Here is a 24591-nt window from a genome sequence, read left to right as displayed (position 1 = left end):
TCACAGCTCTGCATCTCATCAGTATTTCAGGCTGTGCTACATCATTTAGCTGCTAAGGATGTGTGCCACTGCAAAATGTACAGCGTATCTTGAGGTCTATTCATTAGAGGGCAGATTAGCAAATACATTATAGAGACAGTTATTGTAGCTTGGCAGTCTGATAGTGAAGAAGTACAGGAAGTATCAAGAAAATGAATGGCTATCATGAATATTATATAGGCCCTTGTGAAGCCACTATTAAACTGTGGGTAAATTCAGGACATTTATTGCATAGTTGTGTAGTCCTTTTTTTATTTTTTTTTTGACAAGCAAGTTTTAAATCTCCTAAAGTCCATGCAAGTACTGTACAAGCAATAATAACTCCAGGAGTGATTTAACAGACCTTTCCAAAGGATGCTCACCTCTTTTATTTATCGAAGAGTTTTGATGCTGAACTTGAAAAAGGAGACTTCCTAAATCACTGAGCCATTTCTTTGTCACATAATCCCAATGTAAAGTAAGCGAACAAAAGATTTGTTACAAAAAGCTTTTTGCTATTTTCTCAGTTATGAAATGAGAATTTTAGTTTAAATTAAAGAAGGAGGGAACAATGGGAGATTTTGGAAATATCTATTAATATGCTGAATATACTCAAATGTAGTCAACTAGAGGAAAAACAACACAAAAATTAAGACTTTAATAACTAAAAAATTAAATGGAGAAAAAAGAAGTGAATAAATAAATGCAAGACAGAGAAAGGAATGACCTCAGGATGGTCTTACTTTATGTATTAAATCAGGAAGACAATTTCCTGAGAACTTCCACCAAGAAGTTAATAATTCTGAAAAAATAGAAGAAGTTTATCTGCAAATTATTCAGTGTTAATCAAAATCAAATCTACTGACTTCCCATTGAAATTCACTTTTACTTATGTAAACAATATAAAAAAGTAATGCAATATGGTTGACTACTTTGAAAAAAAAAAAATTCCAATTTATTCTTGCAATTGGCTTAAATCAGAAGTTGCATGTGCAACTTTTTTTCTTCAAATGAAAGTACAGTAAGACTTGCAAGGGAAACTCTGAAATTCATCCACTAGTCTCAAATTAATTGAAGGGTAAAAGCAAATTAGTTTGAAAAATACTGTGTTTGCAGGCTATTTTGGAACTGGAAGCCCTGAGGTGTCACTGAGAGAAACATATATGTGTTTCATTTGGATGATGTGGAGAAATTAGCAATACGTTGAAATTTAGGTGTTTACATCAAATTAATGCGTCCTGAACTCTTTTTCTTCACATTTCAGAAGAATTGTTGAACAGCTTTAAAGAAATGTGGGTGGGTTTTGTGGCAACTACAATTTGAGGTAGAGGCAAATTCTACAGCACATCGAATCCATAAAAATTTCAGAAGTGTTTGCATTTTTCCCTGTAAAATTTTCACAATTCATATTCTGTATGCATATATATATATAAAATTGGAATATATTTTATTTGTATTTAATAATATATATTTCTATTTATCCCTGATGTTATTCACATTTTTTCCTGTGAAAAAACCAAATACTACTTATTGACCTATATGTGGCTGATAATTAACCATTTTTTCACAGATTAGGATTTGTTATTGATTATGCAATTTTATGATGAAAGTTGCCACAATAAATGTTTTAGCTATCTAGATGTCCTTACATAAATAAATATGTAAGTAGTTTGACTATTAACAGCATACCTTTTTATTTTATTTGGTATTATCAATTAACAAATCTTGATCTCATACTATCTTAATTCAGTTTAAAATTTACATAATTTTAAATCTTCATCAATGAAGTTAAACATATTTTTGCAATGTCATCATATTTTATGATTTAAAACACACCACACCTGTCAAGACTCCTACATTAAACAGGGATAGAATTCTTCTTTTTTAATTGTTATGCTGTAACTGTTCTTTGTGTGTAGAGTTGCCAGTCTACATTCCACCACCCCCACAATATAATTGTCATTTAACTGTTTGTCTCTTTACTATTTCTTCCAATTTTATGTAATAGGAACAGCAGGGGGCATTCAGAGCTTTATATGCTGGATATGGTTGGATATGATGCTATGGTGCTACTTTACTGCATTTTGAAAGTGTAGAATGCAGTTTGATCAATTTAAAATATACCACATAAAATCCATTATTTCATGTAATATACATTTATGCATCATGAACCTGTCATTTATTTCTTTGTTCGGTTGTTCATTTTTTTCACGTAAGTATTTAGAAGCATTACTTTCACATAGGATTTCCATCAGATAGATGAAAACAAAAATCTGTTACAAATTAGTTGCAATAATTTTAAAATCATGAAGAAAATTATTTTCTTAAAATGCAAACAATTACATCTTAATGTGATCTCTACAAAAAACCCAACAAACAAACAGAAAAACCACAACAAAATCAGAGGAAAAACATCTGACTTGAGTGCACTGTTTGCCGTGGTGAAAAAGTGTAATGGAAAATGGATGTCCTTATCTCCAACTATCAGAAGAGAAAGGAAAGAAAAGTAGTCCAGGATTTCTTACAAGCCATAGCTTCAGCTCCAGAGAGAAGTTATGAGAGCTTTGTGGAGTCACCTACCTTAGAGAGCCTCTCTGCAAATAAGCAAAAGCCTCAGAATCCTACAGGCTCATATGAATGTACACCAGGCATCAGGGTGAGGATGCCTCTCAGGCGTTATTTGAGGATACGTGGGTGGTGGTGGCTCTATAACAACACGACATTTCCCTCTTCCTGGGATACAGAGAATATTCTCCTGCGTACAGTGCTAATTAGCAGAGGAAAGTAGGTGCCAGCAAAGTAGTCCACATACTAAACCTGGCCATTGTCTAGAGTGGAACACCAAGGAATTTATAAGGTCAGAAAAACTCTGTATGCATGAGTTCAAAGTTTAATATGATTAAGATTCTCTTACAAGACTTAAGATGCAACATTTATTGTGAGAATTGCTCACACGTTTTTGGGTTAAATGCATAAACAGGAGGACATCTGAGGATCTTTCTTGAGTCACTGGCATATAGAAGTACCAGGGTATCCCTGCTTATTTGCTCCAGTGACCAAACCAGATACAGCACACCTAATCAAGTTTGACAGTATTCTAGAAGTCTGGAGGTACATGTGGGATTGGGGAGAAGTGGGTTTGAATTTATGTTTCTCTTTCTAATCTTACTGAAATATCTTTTTCACTCTCACCCTCTCTGAAGTTTCTACACGGCTTCCAGTATTCTGTCAGTAGAATATACGTCATGTCTTCAAGCAAATGCGTGACTTACAATCCAACAGTTGCTTTTTGTTTTGGTGCATAAATAAAACTGTAAAAAACCTCTCCTTGACAAAAGGTAATCCTACAGTTCAACTGGTTTCATCCTACATAAGACAGCTGATGAGAATGAGAAAGTTGGATAATTATGTTAATCTGAAACTGAAATCACAGAATGACAAATTTTGAGTTTTGTTTTTTTTCTAGAATGTGTCAGAGTATTACAGGATTTCCCAGAAAACTGTCACATGGACATATTTTATTACTTTATTTTCCTATATTTTCTGCACTAATACTTGATATACATATCCTAGTTATTGTATGGATTCCAGTGGCTAGGTGCATAACTTCAGAGATCGAATAGATTACTCAAAGCATGGCATCTCTCACTGGTTAAGTGTTTGTAATCTAGGTCTCACATTTCTTATCTTTTCACAGTCTGCCTTCTGGCCACACTAATGTAGGCACTGAGAGGACAATTAATTTGTTGGATTGCACTTTGCCATTTGAGGTGCTGTGGGGTGCCAGGTGGTACCATACCTGGACCTTACCACCCACTCCACAAGGACCTGGAAATTCTGAACACCCTCTGTCACACTCTCGGGCCCATGCAGATGTCTCAGTTAGTGCAGGGTCTCAGAAGGTACTGCATTTCTGTGTTTGGACACTTGAATCCTCCTTTCAGTCATCTGAATAGCCTTGTTGGCTTCTGTGATTACACAGACAAGACCTCTGTGGAACCAAGAGGTGCACATGCAAGCAATATAGACATTACAGCTTAGATCTGAATTAGGAGATGACTCCCACCTTCACATTCCAACTGACCACCCCAACAAATGCAATTGCTTAACAGTTACTATCTGTATTTCACAGCCTACTTCCAGTTCTTTAGCAGGTCAGCCTAGATGGTGTCAAATTTTAATCAGCTTCTTTCTATTTCTAAATACTAATCCTATGAATGGACCATGTAAGAATATACAGAATAAAAACAGAAGGTGTACCATATGTTTGACAGCAGAATGCAACATGCTTATACTGCCCTTACACACTGTAATACTCTTATAACTTTTCTTGGTCTTTTTATGTGTCCTTTCTGCTGCACATGAATCCATGCAATCCATCTGGTTTTTGATTTACCTCTGGATATCTATCTGTTAATTTACAGTACTCTTAAAATATTCCAAGGACATTAATTTTATCTCCAAGGTTTTCAGGAACTAATATCTAATATAGTAAAAAAACCACAAAGTTTGTGCAAATTTACAACCATATAGAAAAGATGCATAGTTAGAGTATTTCTTCATGCGATTTTTCCAAAACAAACAGAAGTTTTTTCCATACTTTTTTAATCTAATATTCTTTAGGTCAGTGTCTACCCAGAAGAAATGTATCTGGTATGTTTATAATGGAAGATTTTATCAATATTGGAGAAGAAATTACTGAAACAATGGAAAATAGACTTTTTCAACTTCTATAAATTGTTTAGACCTAAAGAATATGTGCAGGTTTTTTTTCTGATGATGCACATAAATATTTTTTATCACTTCACCTGTTCATTCACTCTGGAGTGTGATGGTCCATGATGGATGAGAATCTTCACAATATCTACATCTCCTCTCCAAGCAGCCAAGTGAATAGGAAAGTAACCTTTATTATCTGCTACATTAGTTGATGCTTCATACTGAAGTAATTTGAGAACTATATCCCTGGAAAACAGGAGGTAAATCTAAAAATGGACAGGAAGCTAATTTTATTAAGTTTTTACATGAACATACATATTACCAATATTTTTATAATGGAAAATAGAAAAAAAACCCAAACCTGTACCTCAAGTGAAACATCTACATACAAAGAGTGAAGACTATAATAATATTGTTTAATTAATTAATTGATTATTAATATAATAATTTCTGAAAATTAAATAGTAAAACACAGACAAAATGCTATTAATTGTAATGATTCTTGCTACTTATGAATACCATCAACAATATTATCATCTGCTTTCTGAATCTGTTTCTTTCAATAGGATCACCTGGTCACAGAATAATTTTTAGAATTTTCCCATCTAGAACCTGAGCATGTCCCCCAAGGCACTAAAGGCAGAGAAATACTCTTGGCCCCATCACTGCTGAATTCTGGAGGCATGATGACAAGAGGATAATTTACCGTAGGCTTAAGTAATAGTTTTTCCTCTTCTTTCAGGCATTATCTCAAAGATAGTTAGGAAACAATTTAATGATGATCTAGCTAGGTATTTGAAATAGCTTCTATGTATAACTTCTGTGAAATAACTGCTTCTATTTTCATTTCCCACATTCAGCTGCCTTGTAGCAGTGAGGAGAAAAGTGACTTATTGCCATTTCAATTCTCTTTATATTCCTTTCAGCACTTTTGGTGTGGCTTACCATACATTAAGTGAAAGATTAGCATAAGTTGGTATATTGCATCCCTGATTTTTAAGCAGTCTCCTGTACTTAACTTCAAAAGCTAAACATAAAAATCAGCTGTGTGGTATGATAACATTACCAAGTATGTCAGAAAGTAAATAAATTCTGTCTTATGGCTGCAGTTGTAGTCTCATAATTTGACACAGTCAGGTCTCACTAGTTATTAAGCTAAGATAATCTATGATCCAGTGTGGGCAGTTCTATGCACACTTTTTACAAACATGGAAACACTGAATTACTGATCTGGCTCAAAAAATCAGTGAGGGGAGGGAGCTCAATGTAGCCTATATTATGACCAAAAATGACTACAAAATTGACTACAAATTAAGACAGAAGATAAATCTAAGGCAATTATTCTTCCAACCTTGAAGGAATCTTATTTAATTGCATACTGAAAGAAAAATGTGGCAATTTATGAGGGAATATATCCAGGTCAAAAGAAACTCCCAGCTGACTTCAAAAGATACTGGAGTCATCTCATCAAAGCTTTGAGGAAAATTTAAGCTGGATTTTGGTTACTCCTGACAAGGTCAAATACCATGAGAAAGGCCAAGAAAGAGCAGCTCCACTACAGAAAGACTTCTGATACACAAAAAGTTCCAGAAAAGGGACTCCTGAGGGAAACTTTTTAGTACACGTAAGGTTTGAGAGACTTCCTATTAAATAATAGTTAGTTTTGCAGTAAAGGGTCCAATGAGAGCTAGACGTACACAGCAGTTCATCTGAAAGGAAGACCAAACAGAGGAAGCATAAATTGAACTTTGTGGAAGAAAGTCAGTAGAAAAGCCCTGCACAGATGAAATCTAGAGATAAAAACAAACAGGAATTTTTGGGGAGAGTCTATTGTGAGATTCAAGCTACAAAATGGAACATGCATCTCATTCATCCTTCAAGAATGCCCTAACCCATTACACTTATCTAGGGTGAGACTTCTATAGTACTTTGGCAGAACTTTTTCATTTTGTGCAAATACATTTCAGAGAGGAGGAGACTCAAAGTCCTTAGCCCAGTAACATTACTGGGATAAGTGAAATTACTTAGGGAGACTGAGATTCCAGTGTCTGCCCCAGATATGATTTAATTACTTAGATAAAGCTGAATAGTTTCCCAAGGAAAGAAAATTATCCCAGAATAACCAAGGAGGAGGGAATTCATCACACACAGTGATCAAGCAAGGATTTGAACAATGGTGTCCAAAAAGTATCTCAGCCACAAATTCTTATGTTCTTACTTTTCTTGAAAAACTTTGAAATCCCTCAGGTTCAACCTAGTGTAAAGTGGGAAAAATTAAAATCCCAGAAGTTTTTAAAGGACAGGAACTTCTCCTAAGTGGGAAGATTCTTGTGTCAAATGATTGTATGCCGTTTTGATTTTGAATATCAAGTTTGAAAACTCAAATAGAGTGTAAAGTAATTTATTTTTTATTTGTGATGACTAATAAAATTAGAATCACCAGGTGTCTGTCCAATTCTCTTGCTGACCATGCTACCGTTGCAGCAGGACCAGTATAATGGCTTGGATAACAGGTCCTGAAACCCTCATGATTTATCACAAAATATCTCATTATGTATTTCAGTTTACTTTAATATAAGAAGGTATAATTGTGATGTCAGTTACTGCTACTTATCCTGCTGTGAGTGTACAGGGTCATAGCAGCCAACATTGCACTTTTCGAAGGCTGTAGTTATATCTGCTGCTGTACATAAATCCACATTTTTAAGTCCTCCCTGTCCTCAGAAAAAGTTTGGTCAATACTAAATCTGAAATCATCATTTGGCTTTTGTATGTTTTGGGATTTGATACTTTATATTGCTAGGATTCACTTGAAACCTCTGATAGTTTCAATGTTTATACAGCAATATTTTTAACTTTCTGTGTAACTATTATTTTATTGCCAGTATTAAATACACTAAACCCAGTTTTCATCTATTTAAAACCAGCAATCTTTGCAAGCCAGTGCTTGGGGTTTGGTCAGTCAAAAATTAGCAATAGCACTAGAAACAATCCATAAATCATGAACAAAAATGCTGAGTTTAACAGACCATAATAAGAACTTAGACCTAATTTCATGGAGATAAAAATATATTAAAGGATTATTCTGAACCTTCCCACACAGCTGAAACTTTGGAAAATGCACAATATCTGGTTCAAGAGTTTACTTCACATATTTATTTAGAAAAAATGTCCCATATTCATCAAAAGATTAATCCATCCTAAAGAAAATAGGCACCTTTCTAGAATACAATTGAAGCACATCCTAAAATTTTAATTTATCCTTAGAAGGATGCAAAAATTGTGCAATGTGTAAACTAAACACATAATAATTATATATATATGTGGTATTTTATGGATAGTCCAAAATCACATTAAAATTCATACAAATCACTCTTAATTTCAGCTGAGTTTGGATCAATTCCTTACCTTCCACAGAGGATTAAACCAAAGCTTTATGTCAAAACTTTCTTTAGTGAAAAGATCCTTCTTTTTCCTGCTTTCAAGTGTATAATTACTAAATATTTTTTTTCATGTTACTTTTGCTTTGATAACAATTAATCTCTACTGTTCTGTTTCACAAAATTGCTTTCTGAAATGTTCACACTCTATACATATGTACATACACACAGAAACATAACACAATATTTTCTGCTGTGATTTCCCAGCTTTGGAAAAACACTAGAGCCAAGACTAGCAGTAACAATGCTAAATTTCCCCAAAACTGAGGAAGAATTTGGAAGAAGCAGTATAGAATCAATAGTTTTAAACATTTCTCATTTGTCATTATTAATATTGTTAATTATTAATACTGAGGACAGTGTCAAAACATCTTATATTAATATATTCCATTGGAAAGAAGGCTTTTTTAAAAAGTCAGGGTTTGCCAATTTTTGGTACAAATCACTATGATGTATTTTCTTGCATTACATAGTTAAATACCATTCTACATAAAAACTAAATGTGAGGCACTTACTTGTGTCCATTTAAAGCTGCATGATGTAAAGCAGTATAACCTGAACTGTCAGTGCAGTTTATGTTTGGTCCTCGCCAGATGCTGCAAATACAGAAAAATTGTGAAGTTAATTTTTTGGCTTGACAAGTACAGAAGTGTCAGAAATTTAATCTACAAATAATCTAAAGATCTCTGCAACAAGTGTGATAAAACTTTAAGAGATTAATTACCTTGAAAGAAAGTTAAAATAGCAAATGTCATCTTGATAGCAATATAATTTATTTATAAAAATAATTTTACACATCCATCTATATATGAGTCATGAACTGTATATAGGGCAGACTCAAAGACTAATGACAGAATAGTCATTTCAATTAGATCTCTTCTCCCTGTATTATTCTGGTAATTACACTGAGGTTATCATCTGATTTTGTACTACTTTTCCATAAGTATGTAATCATTGACTTTAGGTCAGTCTAGAATCAAACAAGCATCAGATTAGTTGGAACCAATCAAATTGTTTAAAGGCACAGGAAATTTATTCTTTTTACTTAACTTGATATTTTAGATCCCACTTTAGCTGATTATATACTTAAAATAAATTAGATAGGGCTTTAAAAATAAATTAATTAAATTCTATTTTGTTATCTTTCTGTATTTTACATTCAACTTCATTACATATCCTGTTTAACCAGTTTCATGATCTATTACAGACTCTTCAAAAAACAGTAAAGGACAGATTTTGTTTCAAAGTGGAAAACATGGGTGCTAATCTACCAAAACCAACAACAAAACCAAGCCCTGGAAATTGGATAACAGAGGTGTGTTGAGAACTAGCCGGCTATTTTGTCTAACCGATTACATTTAAAACTGATTGTATCCCTTAAAGAAGCAATTTACTCTTCTGTAACAGTATTAAAACTTCCTGAGTACAAAATTTTGACTCCTGAATTACAGTCTGTTTTCTTTAGTTTCTAATACCGTTCTAAACATCCATTGGCAAGCCATATTTCATTTCACTTCATACATTAGAATCAAGTGCTGTAGTTTAAAGAAAATAATTTGAAACTAATAAGTAAAAAGAATTTTTCATATTGACATTTTTCATTATCTACATTAGTAAAATGACATTATGCTTAATATGTGATTTTTAAGAATTATTTACTATTGAATCTGTATTTTATTACCCATAAAATGGAATATATATTTATATATATATATATATATATGCACACTAGGGAATACTGACCTAGACTGGTCTCTCTTTGATTGTGTGTACTGGAGTGATTCATTAGCTCATAAACTGAAGAAGTTGTTTCCCCCCAAGTAATACTGTGTGCATATAGAATTATTTGTGTGAAACATTGTGTTCTGCAGTGAGCATAATTCTACATAATGCTGGGTACCTCACCTCTCCCTGCAATTTAATTTCTTGGAAGAACAGGATTGAATTCTTTTCTTGGGTGCAAAGAAGAAAAAAAAAAAAAGGCTTTTTAGAAAATCTGCTCCGACATCTACAGATGTTCTTTTCTACAGAAGGCAAGTTTCAGATACGAAAAGTCACTCTAATCTTTTCAATTAAAGGAAATTATTTTAACTTCATGGAATAGTAAAAATTAAGTTCCTGAACAGATAGCTCCTGATAGACAGATGTTATTTGTAATGCAAAGGCCAAGCTTTCTATCTACTAGAAGGAAATAAATCTTTATTTATTGATAAGGTACAACCTCCCTTATACTTTTGCATAGTGTTTATCAATTATTGTCTTATTTATTGAATTATATTTTCATCCTTTGATGTATACCAGCTTATAGGAGAATGAAGAAAATAAGAAGCGTATAGAAAGTAAGATTTTAAATATTACCAAAAAAGAAAATACACTACCAACCAGAACATAATTTACTTGATTTTGATAGCTTGCTTGCTTTGACTTAGAGTTGTTGGGATTTGTCTGTTGGTTGTTTTTTTTCAAAATGCAAGGATCCAAGAGTTCATGTACTGTTCATGATATGCTAGGCATCATGAATAAAAAACCCACAAAAAAACTAAAAACAAAAACCTCTCACCAAAACTCGACACATAAGATAATACTTATTCATTCTCTCCTAATTTTCTTCTTTAATCCACTTATTAATTAAAACATTGTTGTATTTCCTGACTCTGATCTTAGGAAATATTTTTGAACTGAAACTATTCTGATTTATAAAAAAACAGCTCTGAAACTTTATTAAAGCATATATAAATGCACTTATGTGAAACTCCTCAGGACATGCAGGTTGCGTGGGTGAGAGGCAAAGGACAAAAGACAATGAGTATATGCTGATGACTCAGAGACCCAAGACAGGATGGACAGACTAGTCACTGGCAGCTCCCAAAGGGTACACAAAGACATGCTCAAAATCACAGCATGGTTATCAAACTACAGAACACAGCAAGCACGAGCAGGACTCGGCTGCAGGACTCATCCCTTGGCCAGTGCAGAAATCCTCTCTTGGATTGCGACAGTATTGGAACATTATTTCCTACAAAAGGAATGCAGGTCCAGTATATATATACATGGGATATCTATGCTTGAATAACTGAGAATCAAATTCAAATTGGACAGTCTGAATACAAATTTTTACATGCTAAAAATCCCAGCTTCAGCTAAAGCTCTTCTCTGGCAATCAGAATACAGCGGGACAAAAGTCCAGTCGTCTATAAGCTCCATACAAAGCATTTGACTTCAAACAAAAGTGGAATAGAGATTGAGGAAAAACCTAAATATCCTTTCTTTAGTATCATAAACATATATGATAAGTGAAGAATCATTAAATATATTGATTTATCTGTGCATTAAAACATCTGTGAAAGCAACACTAAGGAGAATCTGACAAAAAACAAATACCATTCAATCTTCAGAAAAGAATATTTGTTGACAGAAAATTAGCGGTTCTTTAGAATATCATTAATTTTGAATGTTCTCAAAAATATATTTCTTCTAATACTTTGATGCAGTCAGTAATCAAACTTCTTAATGGGGCATGCATTAGTAAGTTAGGAATCTGTTTTCCTATGTACATCAGTAAATTAAAACCTTCCTATTACTTAATGTATTTTAAGAAAGTAATTGAAACTACTTTTTGTGCAAAAAATTAGTGTTCATTCAACAATGAATTAAAACATGATTATCAATTAGTTTCTTCCGTGACATCTTGCCAAAGTAAAGCACAAATAAATAGAAGTCTGTTATACTATCTACATTATTGCTGAAAGCAGAAAGATCTCCTTACAGTCTACTTTCACTGTGGACAAAGTATGTTGATCTTATGAAGTGATGTCAAATATTAATTGAAAATACTCTTTACTTGGTCAGAAAATTACTATTGTTTTTCTTTTTTTTTTCCATCTGCTTAAATAGTTACATATAAAGAGTAGTATTTCAAAGAAACATGAAAATGACATAAAAAGATGGTTAGTTGATTGATTTCTTATTTTGCGTTGCTTTCTGGAAAGAAATAATTGTGAAATGGCTGTTGTTACACACAAATTAACAGAAAAGCAAGGAAATAAAAGCTTTTTCCAGATAATCACCACAAACACATTCCCCATCAACAGTACAAGAACTATGCTTATAAGGAACACATAATTTCTATATGCATCGCATTTCCTCTCTGTATATATATCTGCATTATATCACTCCATTATCATTATACTATTTCATGACTATGCAAAAAATATTTCTGGTCCTTATATGGTAGTTTTGCTAGGGTGAAAGGAAAATATTTTTGGTGAACAATGATAAGAATTTTTAAAAATCTTGGAAAACTGCCTGATGACATGACATTCTGAACTTCATCCTCTTTCCATTGATGTCAATGGCAAACACCAGTTCAGATTTACATAGCCTCTTACTGTTCCTGTGTTCCACAGAATAAATACATATTACAGGAATTTATCTTGTTCTCAGCCAAAATCCTCCAGAATTTCAATGCTTTTTGTTAATCTGACAGAAGCACATTGAATAAAGTCTTTTGAGCACACAGCCAGGCTCTTTATTAGTACTCTGCCTACATTCATGCACATGTTCAGTTGGGCTAAGTCACTTTATACAGAGTACATGGTCAGTATTGCAGAGAATTTTGAAAATGCAAACTTTTACATAATAACGTGTATCATGATTCAGACAAATAATAATAATACTATTACTTATTGTGAACAGCAGAAAAATAGCTCCCATTCTCTATTTCATGCACAAATATACCACGCTGACAACTCTTCCTCTAACCTATATATTAATAATGTTACTTATCAAATATAGAAGTGTATCATTTTAGTGAATTTGAATTTTTTTCTTTCTATGGATTCATCTTTGGTAGAATCCAGTTTTATGCCAGATACATTATTCTATAAAAATTTGTATTTCTTTTTCATGCATGGTTTTACCTATTATTAACACTCATTTGCTGAATTTGAGGTACATCTTCAAATTACTTCAAAGAAAGTAAATTTAAATATTTGCTTTTAGGAGCAGTGGAGACAAAACCCTTTTAGAAAGTCATATTTTAAAGCCTAATAAATAACTGTACATGGGGAATAAACATTGAAAAATGTATTTTAGGATTAATTTCAAACAGGTGCAGTTATAAGTATTAAACTGAAAATAGAAGATGATATTATGAGTAAGGCTATCTTTGATCTTCTTTCCAGTATCAAAAAACCTGTTGCATGAAGCAACTGAGAATTAAAATCTCAAAATAATAATTTTTATTTTAATTAAAAATAAATGGAATGACAAATTATTATCAATTCAATTAATACTGATTTTATACTTAAAGCTTATTGTATATATAATTCCAATTAAGAACTTTTGTTGTATCAGTGTGAAATGTGACTCAAAAACATTTCAACTTTGAATGTGCTTATCTCCTATGTGATTCCTGTTGTTTAGTTGTTTCATTATAAATAATACAACAAAATTCAACTGTTCATGGATTAAGGATGTTACTCAAGTTCAGGTTCTAAAGCAGCTTATTCCATTTGCTTTCTTTAACTTTGATCTGTTTACAGTCTTGGCCTTACTGTAAATCTGCAAAACTGGAGAATTCCACTAAACAGTTGTCTTATTTCCATACTGAATCTGTTCAGTTCATGATTTCTATTTGATCTCTCAAGTGCAATACATATTATGAGTTTGATTATTTAGTATACAACATTTACTCATTACTATACTTAGAGCTAGCTAAAACAGTGGGTTAGAAAAAGATCTTTTTCCAAATATGCAAACAGGAGGATCAACATTACAGTGATAACACAAGCATGGAAGTGTAATTTAAGAAAACATGTAGAAGAATGGGATTATGTCCAACAACGTGAGACTCAAAAAACAGTATCTTACCAGTAATTATTGTTTATCAAGTGTTGTGAAATATCACTGGTAAATGAACACTGACAGATTTAACAGACTACATCTGCCCAGACTAAAATTTGGGAGTAGGGTGGCAGCATTTCAAAGTATGCAAATAACCTTTATGTCCAATAGATAACCTAGTATACTTGCTCACTACCATTCTTGCTGTTACTAACTGTATTTTTGGTTGGAGAATGATGAGACCCCTACCATCATTAGTCCAACCTGCCATCCATTGCTTCTCCAGTGGAAAGAATTATGAAAAGGCTGATTATAAATGACTGAAGGTCGGTGTGTGGCTGAGGAGACGCAGAAAGCCAGACACATAGAGATACCAAAGCCCTGGATATCCAGAAAAGACTTAGTTGTGATGAGTCTTACAGAGAGTCAATATGGCCTTATCCTTTGAATAGCCTCAGGATAAAGAATTGTAATTGAAAGAAAAAGGTTTTACAAAAAACCTTTTGATAGAGTTAGGACTTAAGAAACAACTTTAAAGGAACTCCTGAGGTAAGAAATTATAGAACCTGTAAATGAGGACATTACGATTGTGAAGTACCCAAAGAACAGGCTGGAATAGTACTGAGATAATTGGAAATGACATAAATTCTTATTCACTTGTTAGGTTATGTAATAAACAGCTCCTGTTTATATACAAAGGAGCACAAAGGGACAACAGAAGGTGGACAAACCAAGTAATACCCTAGCACCACTACTCCGGAGCTCACCACAGAAGTGCCACCAGTGCGTTAAAAGCCCATCTATGTAAATCCAGCAGAGGGCAACAACCCCACAGCAGGGAAAGACACACCTTGTTGGGGTCCCTCTCAAAACTGCTGTGAGAGCCTCCACCTCACTGCCCAGGGGTGACACACATCAACATGAAACAATGCTGGAGAACACTTCAAGCTGAGAGACACTACTGTCTAGGGCTACAGGACATGTGGATTAAGTAAGATTTCTGATGGGATATTTAGGGGAGGAACCAAAGGTGGGGTAAGGGATGGATTTAGGTGATTTGAGGAGGAACAAGTTTTGAGAAGACAGAGGGATAAGGGATAGAGGGACAAAAAGGGTTGATCACATGTGTACAGTTGGTTCTGCAGCACAATAGGCTGGTTGTGTCCTGCACTCAGTCTTATTAAATCCTGATTCTATTTTCTCGGGCAAGGGCCTCTGTCCTGTGTGCATGCATGAGGGCCAAACTGCCTGCACCTTAGTGAGATGATGGGTTAGTGAGAATATATGTCAGTCTGGCCAGGAAATGAGCAAACAAGGGTCTGCATACCATAAACTGGAAGGAGACCTTGGATCAGAGGACCCACATGTGTCCATGGAGACAGTGTGTGATTACTAATGAAGACCAAGCTGGATTAGTCAGCAAAGGAGGTGAGGGAGCCAGTTGTGTGGCTGTAGGTCTCTGAAGTTAAGACCAATCAAGGAGGTGATGTCATCTGAGAGACAAGGAGAAGGTTAAATTTTGGAAAACAAAAGATGACCAGGAGGCTTCTGCTGAAGTTTCACTAAGTATTTTGTGAGTCAACTTTGGAGATCTATATTAAAAATACTAGAGAAACCAGTGGTCTTGTATGGTTGACAGAGATCATTGGGAGGCATGTCCTACAACTCTTCAGATTGGACAGTCTGTACATGCATAACTACATTCAAATTTAGGCATGCCCAGTTTGGGAAAGAATCTACCTAGAAAAACATGTTGATGAGCACCCAGTCTCTCCAATTAAATACTCTGTATGGTAAAATCTAAATAAACTAAACCTGAACAGAAGCCACATGAAGTATTTTAACTGAGATAGAACTTTATTTACTTGCAGCTGCAATTAATTTCCCTTGAGGGTATGTAATTTTATCCTGATAGTCTTAATAGTTACATCACTTTAAATGTTGTAAAAAATCAGTTAATATGAAAAACCAAAAGGAGAAACACATTGACTTCAGGATGATGTCACACACAGGAATAGGAAATCAATTAGTTATGCTTTATTTAAAAAATCTGTCATATATAAGGTAACTTTGCATTTGACCTTTATCTCACCAGTCTGGCTTCATCATTCCTTATGGACTACTCATCTAAAAGTACAGTGGCTGAGTATGCTGCATAATACTGTGGCTATATTCAGAAAGCAAAATGTTCCTGAGTAGTACTGGTTAACTTTTACAATCAAGACCAACTTGCCTGGAGTGGTTAAAAGAGAGGAAGCCTTCATCAGTTATGACAGAAGTGTTCCTCTGTATTCCACTTGTCTATAGGGACAAGCTGGGGTTTTGCTTAGTCCACAAAGAACCATAGTAATTCCAACTTGTCAACGATGAGTCAGACAGATCTTTGGATTCAATCCAGAGTCCTGTCCTTGAAAACCCAGTCATTCTGACAGAAAAAAACATTACCTCTCATTTGGCATCATCCTGCAGAACGCTGTAAGAACAACTATTATGAAACAAATTGAACAACAAATTATGAAAATACACCGTTCAAAATGAGATTAGCAGGCAGTACCTTTAATAAGCAAAATCATTCATGTTTAAGCAATGTGAATCATGTTCTAAAACCATTGCCAATGGTATCTCCATGTATGATCTTAGGTGATCTGAGCAATCCGAAAGAATACCACATGGCTAATTCTGAAGATCAGCGCATCAGATTAATTGTTCCTATGAAGAGCAACTCCACACCCATCGGATCATGGCTTTGGGCCCCCTAAAATGTGTGAGGTAGTTGGGTTCTAAGTATTTGTTATGAACCTGACCTAGCCACTTTGTGTAAGATCTATAGATTGATCATATAGAGATGAAGGTTAACCAGGAACACAGCTCACTGTGCTATTTAGTATTAGGCTATATAATAGAGAAAGGCTAATTGCCTTGGCTATATATTTCTTCAGTGTGAATACAATACTTAAGGGTACATTCATATATTAAACACCCTTCATAAATAAATACTGGGTTTTTTCAACTCTTTTCAGACAACTAATATTTAGTGAAATTACATAAAGAATCATTATTTTTTTCTATAAGCACAAAAGAAATCAATCTTCTGAAGCACTGTGAAAGCCCTTGCATATCTCATGATTCCAAGTACATCAAACACTCACTCGCCAGTTGTTTGAGTTGTTTGTCCCATTCTACTCTGCATTAGTGCACCTCGAGTCCTGCGTGCAGGTTTGGGTGCCACAATAATAAGAATGATATAAAACTATTAGAGAGCAACCAAAGGAGAGCTACAATGATGGTGAAGGGCCTTGAGGGGAAGTGTCTGTGAGGACACTTGGTCTGTTCAGCCTGGAGGAGACCTGAGGAGAGACCTCATTGTAGTTACAACTTCCTCATGATGGGAAGAGGAGGGGCAGGCACTGATCTCTGTGGTGACCCTTGTGACAGGACACAAGGGAATGGCCTGAAATTGTGTCAGGAGAGGTTTAGGTTGGGTATTAGAAACAGGTTCTTCCCCCAGAGGGTGTTTGGGCACTGAACAGGCTCCCCAGGGCAGTGGTCACAGCACCAGCCTGACAGAGCTCGGGGAGCGTCTGCACAATGCTCTCAGGCACAGGGTGTGACTCTCGGGGATGGTGCTGTGCAGGCTATGAGCTGGACGTGATGACCCTTCTGGGTCCTTTCCAACTCAGCATATTCTATGATTTTTTGATTCCATACATGAATGGAATCATATATGGAATACATGTATGAATATAACCATGAATGTTGAGGTATAGTATACACATCATTGTTTTCTTTTGAAGAACCAAGCACATTCTCAGAAAGACCATTCTGACTCCTTCTTTTGTAAAAAAAATTAGCTGAGATTAAAATAAAAATTTTAAAAAGCCACTGTAATATTACTTTTATCAGAAATAAACTGAACCAAAGTCCTATTTCTCTTTTTTTCAAGAATACAGATATGATGACATATTTTATTAGGAAAGATATTCCCTTAGCCATTCTTTTTCCTAATTCAGCTGACCTTGAATCTTTAGTAAGAAAAATGTTTTTTCCACAATTCATTTTTGGAGATCCAACACACTATTCCCATCCATCATAAATTCATGGTGTTTGCAATTTTAAACACATTCTTATCAGAGAGAGGCAAAGTCAATATTTACTAGAAAAGGAGATTTTAAAACCTCTAAATGATTAATTATGCATCCTGGAACACTTACTGACATTTGTTTAAGTGGAATAAAAATTCCTGAAGCTCTGGCACTGGAAGGAGTGCTGGGAAGAGTAACAATTTGCATCAAAGATTTTTGAATATGGATGCTGTTAGATCTATGACCTCAATCCAGCACTAAAGATTGTTCATATTAGAAACCAACCTGAGATAAGACTCTTTGTTATAGCTGTAGGACATACAGAACAGAGTTTGCTATATATAGAGTCCGCAACTCAGCTGGCATTAATACCTTGTCCTTCCTCATCTGGGTTTCCTCAAAAGTAGAATAATTCTTTCAGACACTAGCAAAATATACACAAGCAAAAATGCATGATTGCAATTCCTCTTGATTCTTGAAGGCCATCTCACACCTCATTCTCAATTTATGCTGGGATTTGAAAATGAGATTCAGAAACCAACTATAGTAGCATTAATATCTGAATCAATCTAATCAATCCCTACCTTGACATATGAAAATGTAACAGATGTGAGAGTCTCACTTCTTGAGTTTGCATCCATATGATATTAAATCAGTTATCCACATGACTTCCCATATTCTGAATTCAAAGCTTCCATATCTTCATCTCATAATAGCAGCAATAATGTCCAACCCTTTTGGACAACCTGCCATAACTTTAGCATAAACTCAGAATAGTGAAAGACTACAGCCTCAGGAACTAACTTCCAAAATATAAATCCTGAGATATTAAGGCTCTTGAAGTCTATCAGTGACCTATAACATATGTAGAATATCTACATAATGTTTGTGCTGTGAGAATATTTTCTCAGTTATTCAGATTCCATGGGCCTGAGCAGACAATGAGAAAGGCAGAGAACATCAGAAGCCTGCAACAGTACATTTTTGCAAGGTATAAGGTAATTGAAAATAACCTTGATCAAAAGGAATTCAGAAGAGTACTAAAACTCCTTCCTATTGTCCTGGAGTGACTCTTATAATGCTGAATTTTATAATGTAAACATTATGTTTATGTTTAATAACAAAGATATTAAACAATTTGAGTCTGTTCTTTGGAGAAACATCATTTCAAATCAGACGTGCTCTTATTGCATTTGCTAGAATGCTACCATGGGGTATCTACATGTTGACTGCCTCCATGCAGGTGCTAACACTCATTCTTTACATCAGCTTTGTATTAACTTCATTAACAAGGACACAGCTTAGGAAAGACATACAAAATATAAAGATAGATATGACAAATACATTATAAAAATTATAGTCAGTAGACGGAAAAAAAAATTGGCACCTGTTCAGATTACATCAGCATTTCTTTCTTCTCTTAAATTGATTATCAAGTTAAATAAGGAAGTCAATCAGGGTGAAATTAGCTTCTTCATTAAGTACAACTGGGCAAAACTGATCAAGTTTTTTCAGAGCCTTGAAGATTAGTCTTTATCAGACATACTGCAAACCTCAGATGGAATCTTTTTAACATCTAATCTTTAACATATAGAGCTATTATAATGTGAAATGTTCAAATGTTTTTGGCTTAGCATAGAAAATCTGAGTAAGAATGATAATGGATGAAACTATTGCATGGTACAAAACTACTAAGTCAGATAATGTTATTAACTAAGGACAGTTTGAGCATAAACTCTCTATTCTATGCTCTAGCTAACTGAACAGTTGAATAGAATAAAGCTTTCAAACAATAAAAACATAAAATTAATGTGTTAATTTTTTCTCTCAGCAACATGTCATATTTGAAATAAATAATATCAAAACAGAAGGATGCTACTCAGTACACATTTCATTTGCTGTGCTTTGCCAACAGAGGTCAGAATTACCTCAGCAGCATCCAAAGCATTACTATCATCATGACTAGAAATACTTTTATTACCACAAAATTACTTACACAAAGACACAAAGACAAATTACATACTTTAACTAGAGGCTGAAGTTTCACAGCGACATACTACAAAGGTCTTCCAAAGCTTTTGGATATATAACAACGTCACCACTTAAAATTTCCTGAACACTGTTACTGAAATAACTACAAAGGTCATACTCATTATGACTGACTAAGTATTTGGTAGGATATGCTTGTAATCATTTGAATCACTCAGAAAAAATCAATTCATCCAACATGATGTTTTCCATTGAATAAAATTATTTATGACACACAGCTTAGAAGGCAAAATGTAATTACAGTAAAAATACTCAGTAAATTTTTAGTCTATTTATGCTAGAATTCCCTTTTTAAATCCATTAGGAGTTATTGTTTCTACTCTATTTAAAAGCCTTATCAAATGTAGAAATGAAATTCAAAACTAAGAGGTTTAAATGACACAGAATCTTCTACTATAAAGGAAGATTTGGCTGAGGTAGAGTTTCAAACAGCTTAAAAAGAACAATAACCCATCACTTATTTCCAGATGTATCTAAAGTGAACACTGTGTTTTATAATTTGCCAAAAACCAATCAGACATCAACAAAGAAATATTCTTTGCACCTCAAATAGTTTTACTACGGAATGTTTTCTAGGAAATGAACCTGAAACCTACTCTATAAGTATTGCAAGTGCTCCATAGAATTGCAGCTATGTGGATCATGAACTTCTCAGCAATATTAAAATAAAAATGCTAAATTTGGGGGAATATATTTAAAGAATTATCTTTCAGCATCTTTCTGTAGCTTTAAATTGAACTGATAGGAAAGTTCACAAAATCTGTTTTCGCAAATACCTTTTAGTAAAATATATTACAAGATTCATCCATAACAGTAATAATTTAATGTCCTTTCTTTACTGTCTGTTCTATAAGAGATATCTAGAGAATCCAAATTTGTGTGAAAATATTCCTCCTAATATCATAGATTTAAAAAATAAAACATTGCAGGAGAGATCCCAGTTCCACAATAAGACACCATGCAAAATGATTCATCACAACTCTCTCTAATCTACTATCAGCACTGTGGTACCTGAAGGACTCATGGAAAAATTACTGTGATTTTTTTCAGCTGTGTTTAATTCAAAAAATGTTCCTAAATCTTTATATAATTCAGCAGGAAAAAACCAATCCTGAATTAAATACCTTAGGTACTAAACTAAATGTATCATGCAAGGCTAGACTGGCCTAAAACAAAAAGAAGATAAATGGTACACCAAAAGAAAAAGGTTATGAAATGCATGTGTGGATGGCAGACTCCATCCTGCTTTCCTTCATTATACATATAATTACCTTTTTCTTTTTTTTTTCCATTAAAGGTCATACATTTGCAGAGAGAAAGGGATCCTTGCTTGTGAAATCTCCAGAAAGCTGTAGGTTTTTAGAAAATTATGGAGATGGGAAAGCCTCTGACATACACATGGGCTAGGTTCTGTAGAAGCTACTTAGTATTAACTGTAAAAAGACAGTTAAAACACACAAAACCCCCTGAAAAACAGACCCCAGCTGAATTTACCTTATTCTGAATTCACTTTAAATGTCGATTAATCTTGGAAAAAACAGACCTTTTACTGCATCTCATTCTAAGGTCACTTTTAACAAGTAGATTTGACTGTTAGTTCAGTCTTGGCAGTAAAGTTATTCAGATAAAGCCATCTTTTCACCAAAGGGGACACAATCAGATTTCAAACAGTAAGAAGAGGGTCATTTTCCCCCAAGTGCTGAAGCCTGACCAAAACTACACTTGTCATATTTGGAGTCACACTAGAAAATCCATTCTAGTGGAATTAAATTTTTAAATTGGCCAAGGCCCAGCTAGTTGGTAATTCATGGCTGGCTCCCCTGGTCCCACCACCCAGGCAAAGAAGCTCATATAGATGTGTCTGATAAAGCTGAAGTTAGCACAATTCAAGGAACACTTCTTTCCTAGGGTGAGGAGATTGTAGAAGTAAATGTAAAAGTAATGATAGTAGAAGGTAAATGTTTAAAAACCATCTAGTTACTGGACTATCCATCTCTTCTGGATTTTCAAGAAGCCTCCTGAAAAGAGTGCTAAGTGATCTGAAGGAACTTGTTATCTTAAAAGGTATGAGAGCTCAAACCAAACTTATATGACAGACCTGCATTGATAGCACACAATTTGAAAAAACACACACAGCACAGCATTGCTGTAATACTGTAATACTCCCGTAATACTGATAACTGAGACACTGAATTAATTTGGGGTACATTATTAGCATAAAGATTCCATACAGCCATGATTCCACACAGACTTTGATCAAACCAGTTCAGAGCAGACTGAATGCACAGAGAATTTGTAAATATTTTCTATGAAAGCATAATCAAACAAAGCTTGAAGGTTAATTTCTCCCTGGGCATGGAAACAGAATACCAGAATGCAGTTCATGGTTGCAGAAATTCTAAAACTATACCAAATCTACAGCAAACAAAACAGAAACAAAACTTCTGACCTGTTTTTTGTAAAACAAAAAACTTTATCAGTTCAATCAATTAAGGAATAGATTCCCATTACAGTGAAATACAAATTTTTACATAGTTGGTCATATAGTTCTGCCACACAGAAGACAAAACTTTAGGAGCAGTCCAGGGCATGAAGTCATTTCAGAACAGCTTGGAGGTTTTTTTTAAATGGCAAGATGAATTTTACATCTTCAGTTTTGTAGCCATCGCAGTTACAAAAATCTTCACATAGAGTTAAATTGGTACAGGACTGTATTTTTAATTTAACAAACAGAAACTGGTTTTTTGCTTTCCTACATCACAGTCCCTCTGAACAACCTAAAATCCCTAACAGATTCTTCAATCACGTTTAGGCAGTAGAGTTTTATATACTTCTTTTCCATGTAACAAAGGCACAGTTGTTTCAGTCCTCATTTACAAAATAGCAGTGGACAGTCTGGGATCTAGAATGTTTATATACTGTTGAGAGCAAAGCACGATAGATACTAAAACTATCTGGCTCTGCTTAGCTCCCAGAAAATATGACATGGGTTGTATGCAGGTTAGGACTCTCCATTCTGCCAGACCCTGAATGCCATAGCAGTTCTCTTGTCACTTCAACTCTGAACCATTTAGAAGCTCAGGCTGCACCAGCAGTAGTAAACTAAACATGTTTGGAACTATTTCCTGGCACTGAGGTCATACTGGCATAGAATGCTCCACACCTACACTACTCAAATCTTCTAAGCAGGATTGCTGCATCCAGATTGTCTATGAGGCCCTAGGCACATACTGATTCTTCAGCTGTGCCTGGTAGCTCTTTCCTTGGGAGAATGCCACATGGCACCTTCCAGTACCCAGAAATGTTCCTTGGCATGTTAAAGTTAGATGCAGCCTCACATTCCTGTCACAAATTTGGCAGAAGCCTGTCTCTCACCAGCAGCATTTATCAGCTTAGAGGATGCAAGAGCACCGCTGTTTTGAATTTGGGTCCAGACAGATTGTGATGAGCCTGTCCCATGGTTCATGCTTCTGCTTTATGCCTTTGATTCTCCCAGCAGCGGGCATAGAAGGGAGAAGTGGCGGTACACTGACCCCAATTCCTTTTTTAGCTCCTTGCTTGACTGCTTGATGCCTGGATAGAGGATAAGGGTGAGGAAAGTTGTAGATGTGAATATCCTAAACAATATACCACTGTTGTTAACTTCTTTTCTTCTTTTCTCTTCCTTCATGTGCATACTCACATTGATGGAAATTCCTAGCAGCACATCCATAACTGCATAGTATACCTGCAAAGCAGTCTAGGAGTTTCATTGTGGTAAAAACTTAAGAAAGGAATCTACAATGGACTCAGAATGAACTTATTCCAGGAGAATATTGCTAATAGCTACAGCAGCATGAATATCTTCAATGTTTTAGCAGAAAGAACACTTACCAAAAAAAGCAGTACTTTTTGGTTCAAAAAAGCAAAGGTATGCATAGATATGAAAATCCTTTACACAAAAAATACCTACATTTAAGTTTTATAAACAGAGACTCTGAAAGAAACTTCAAATTGTATAGAAGGAAGGCAGAAGTGACTGGTAAGGAAAAAAGAATTAATCCCACCAATACAAAACAAGCTGAAATTAAAGACCACCAAAGCCTTACTAAACTGACATATTTCTCACTTCTGATTTCCCAGTCATCACAAATCAAGGAGAAAGAAGCCTTCTTAGGTGAGAGGGACCTAGTTAAATGTTGGAAACTTGTCCCACTTAGCAGAGATATTATTTTCCATAATTAACTAAATGGTCTTTCCAGGAAGAAGAACAAGTTTTTGTCTTGTGAGAACAGGTCAAGGATGAAAGTGAGAGTTGGATATCCATACCCAAGATGAAGAATGTGCTGGAACTAGGAACTTCCATAGTTCTGTCTCTGAAAATCCCTTAAAAAATGGAAAAGAAAGTATAAATCAGGAAATTTAAACAGAGAAGAAAGGAGTTCCAATGCCTCACCAAG

General features: G+C 34.6%; 1 protein-coding gene across 5 annotated transcripts in view; it reads right to left on the bottom strand.

Moving 5' to 3' along the window:
• ANKS1B (ankyrin repeat and sterile alpha motif domain containing 1B) overlaps positions 1-24591 on the bottom strand; it is a 412516-nt gene that overhangs the window by 359536 nt on the left and 28389 nt on the right. For all 5 annotated transcript variants that reach the window (XM_088055377.1, XM_088055378.1, XM_088055379.1 and 2 more), the window contains exons 2-3: positions 8693-8773; positions 4827-4983 (exon numbers count right to left, since the gene is read on the bottom strand). In XM_088055377.1, the coding sequence (XP_087911503.1) occupies positions 4827-4983; positions 8693-8773 (238 nt within the window). The remainder of the gene's footprint in view (positions 1-4826; positions 4984-8692; positions 8774-24591) is intronic.

The sequence above is a fragment of the Pseudopodoces humilis genome, chromosome 5, assembly GCF_049639895.1.
Source record: "Pseudopodoces humilis isolate 2021_Gansu_Grassland_sample_001 chromosome 5, ASM4963989v1, whole genome shotgun sequence".
In the NCBI taxonomy this organism is placed as follows: Eukaryota; Metazoa; Chordata; class Aves; order Passeriformes; family Paridae; genus Pseudopodoces; species Pseudopodoces humilis.
Note: the sequence above shows the minus strand (reverse complement) of the source record. Positions and strands in the feature narration are given on the sequence as shown.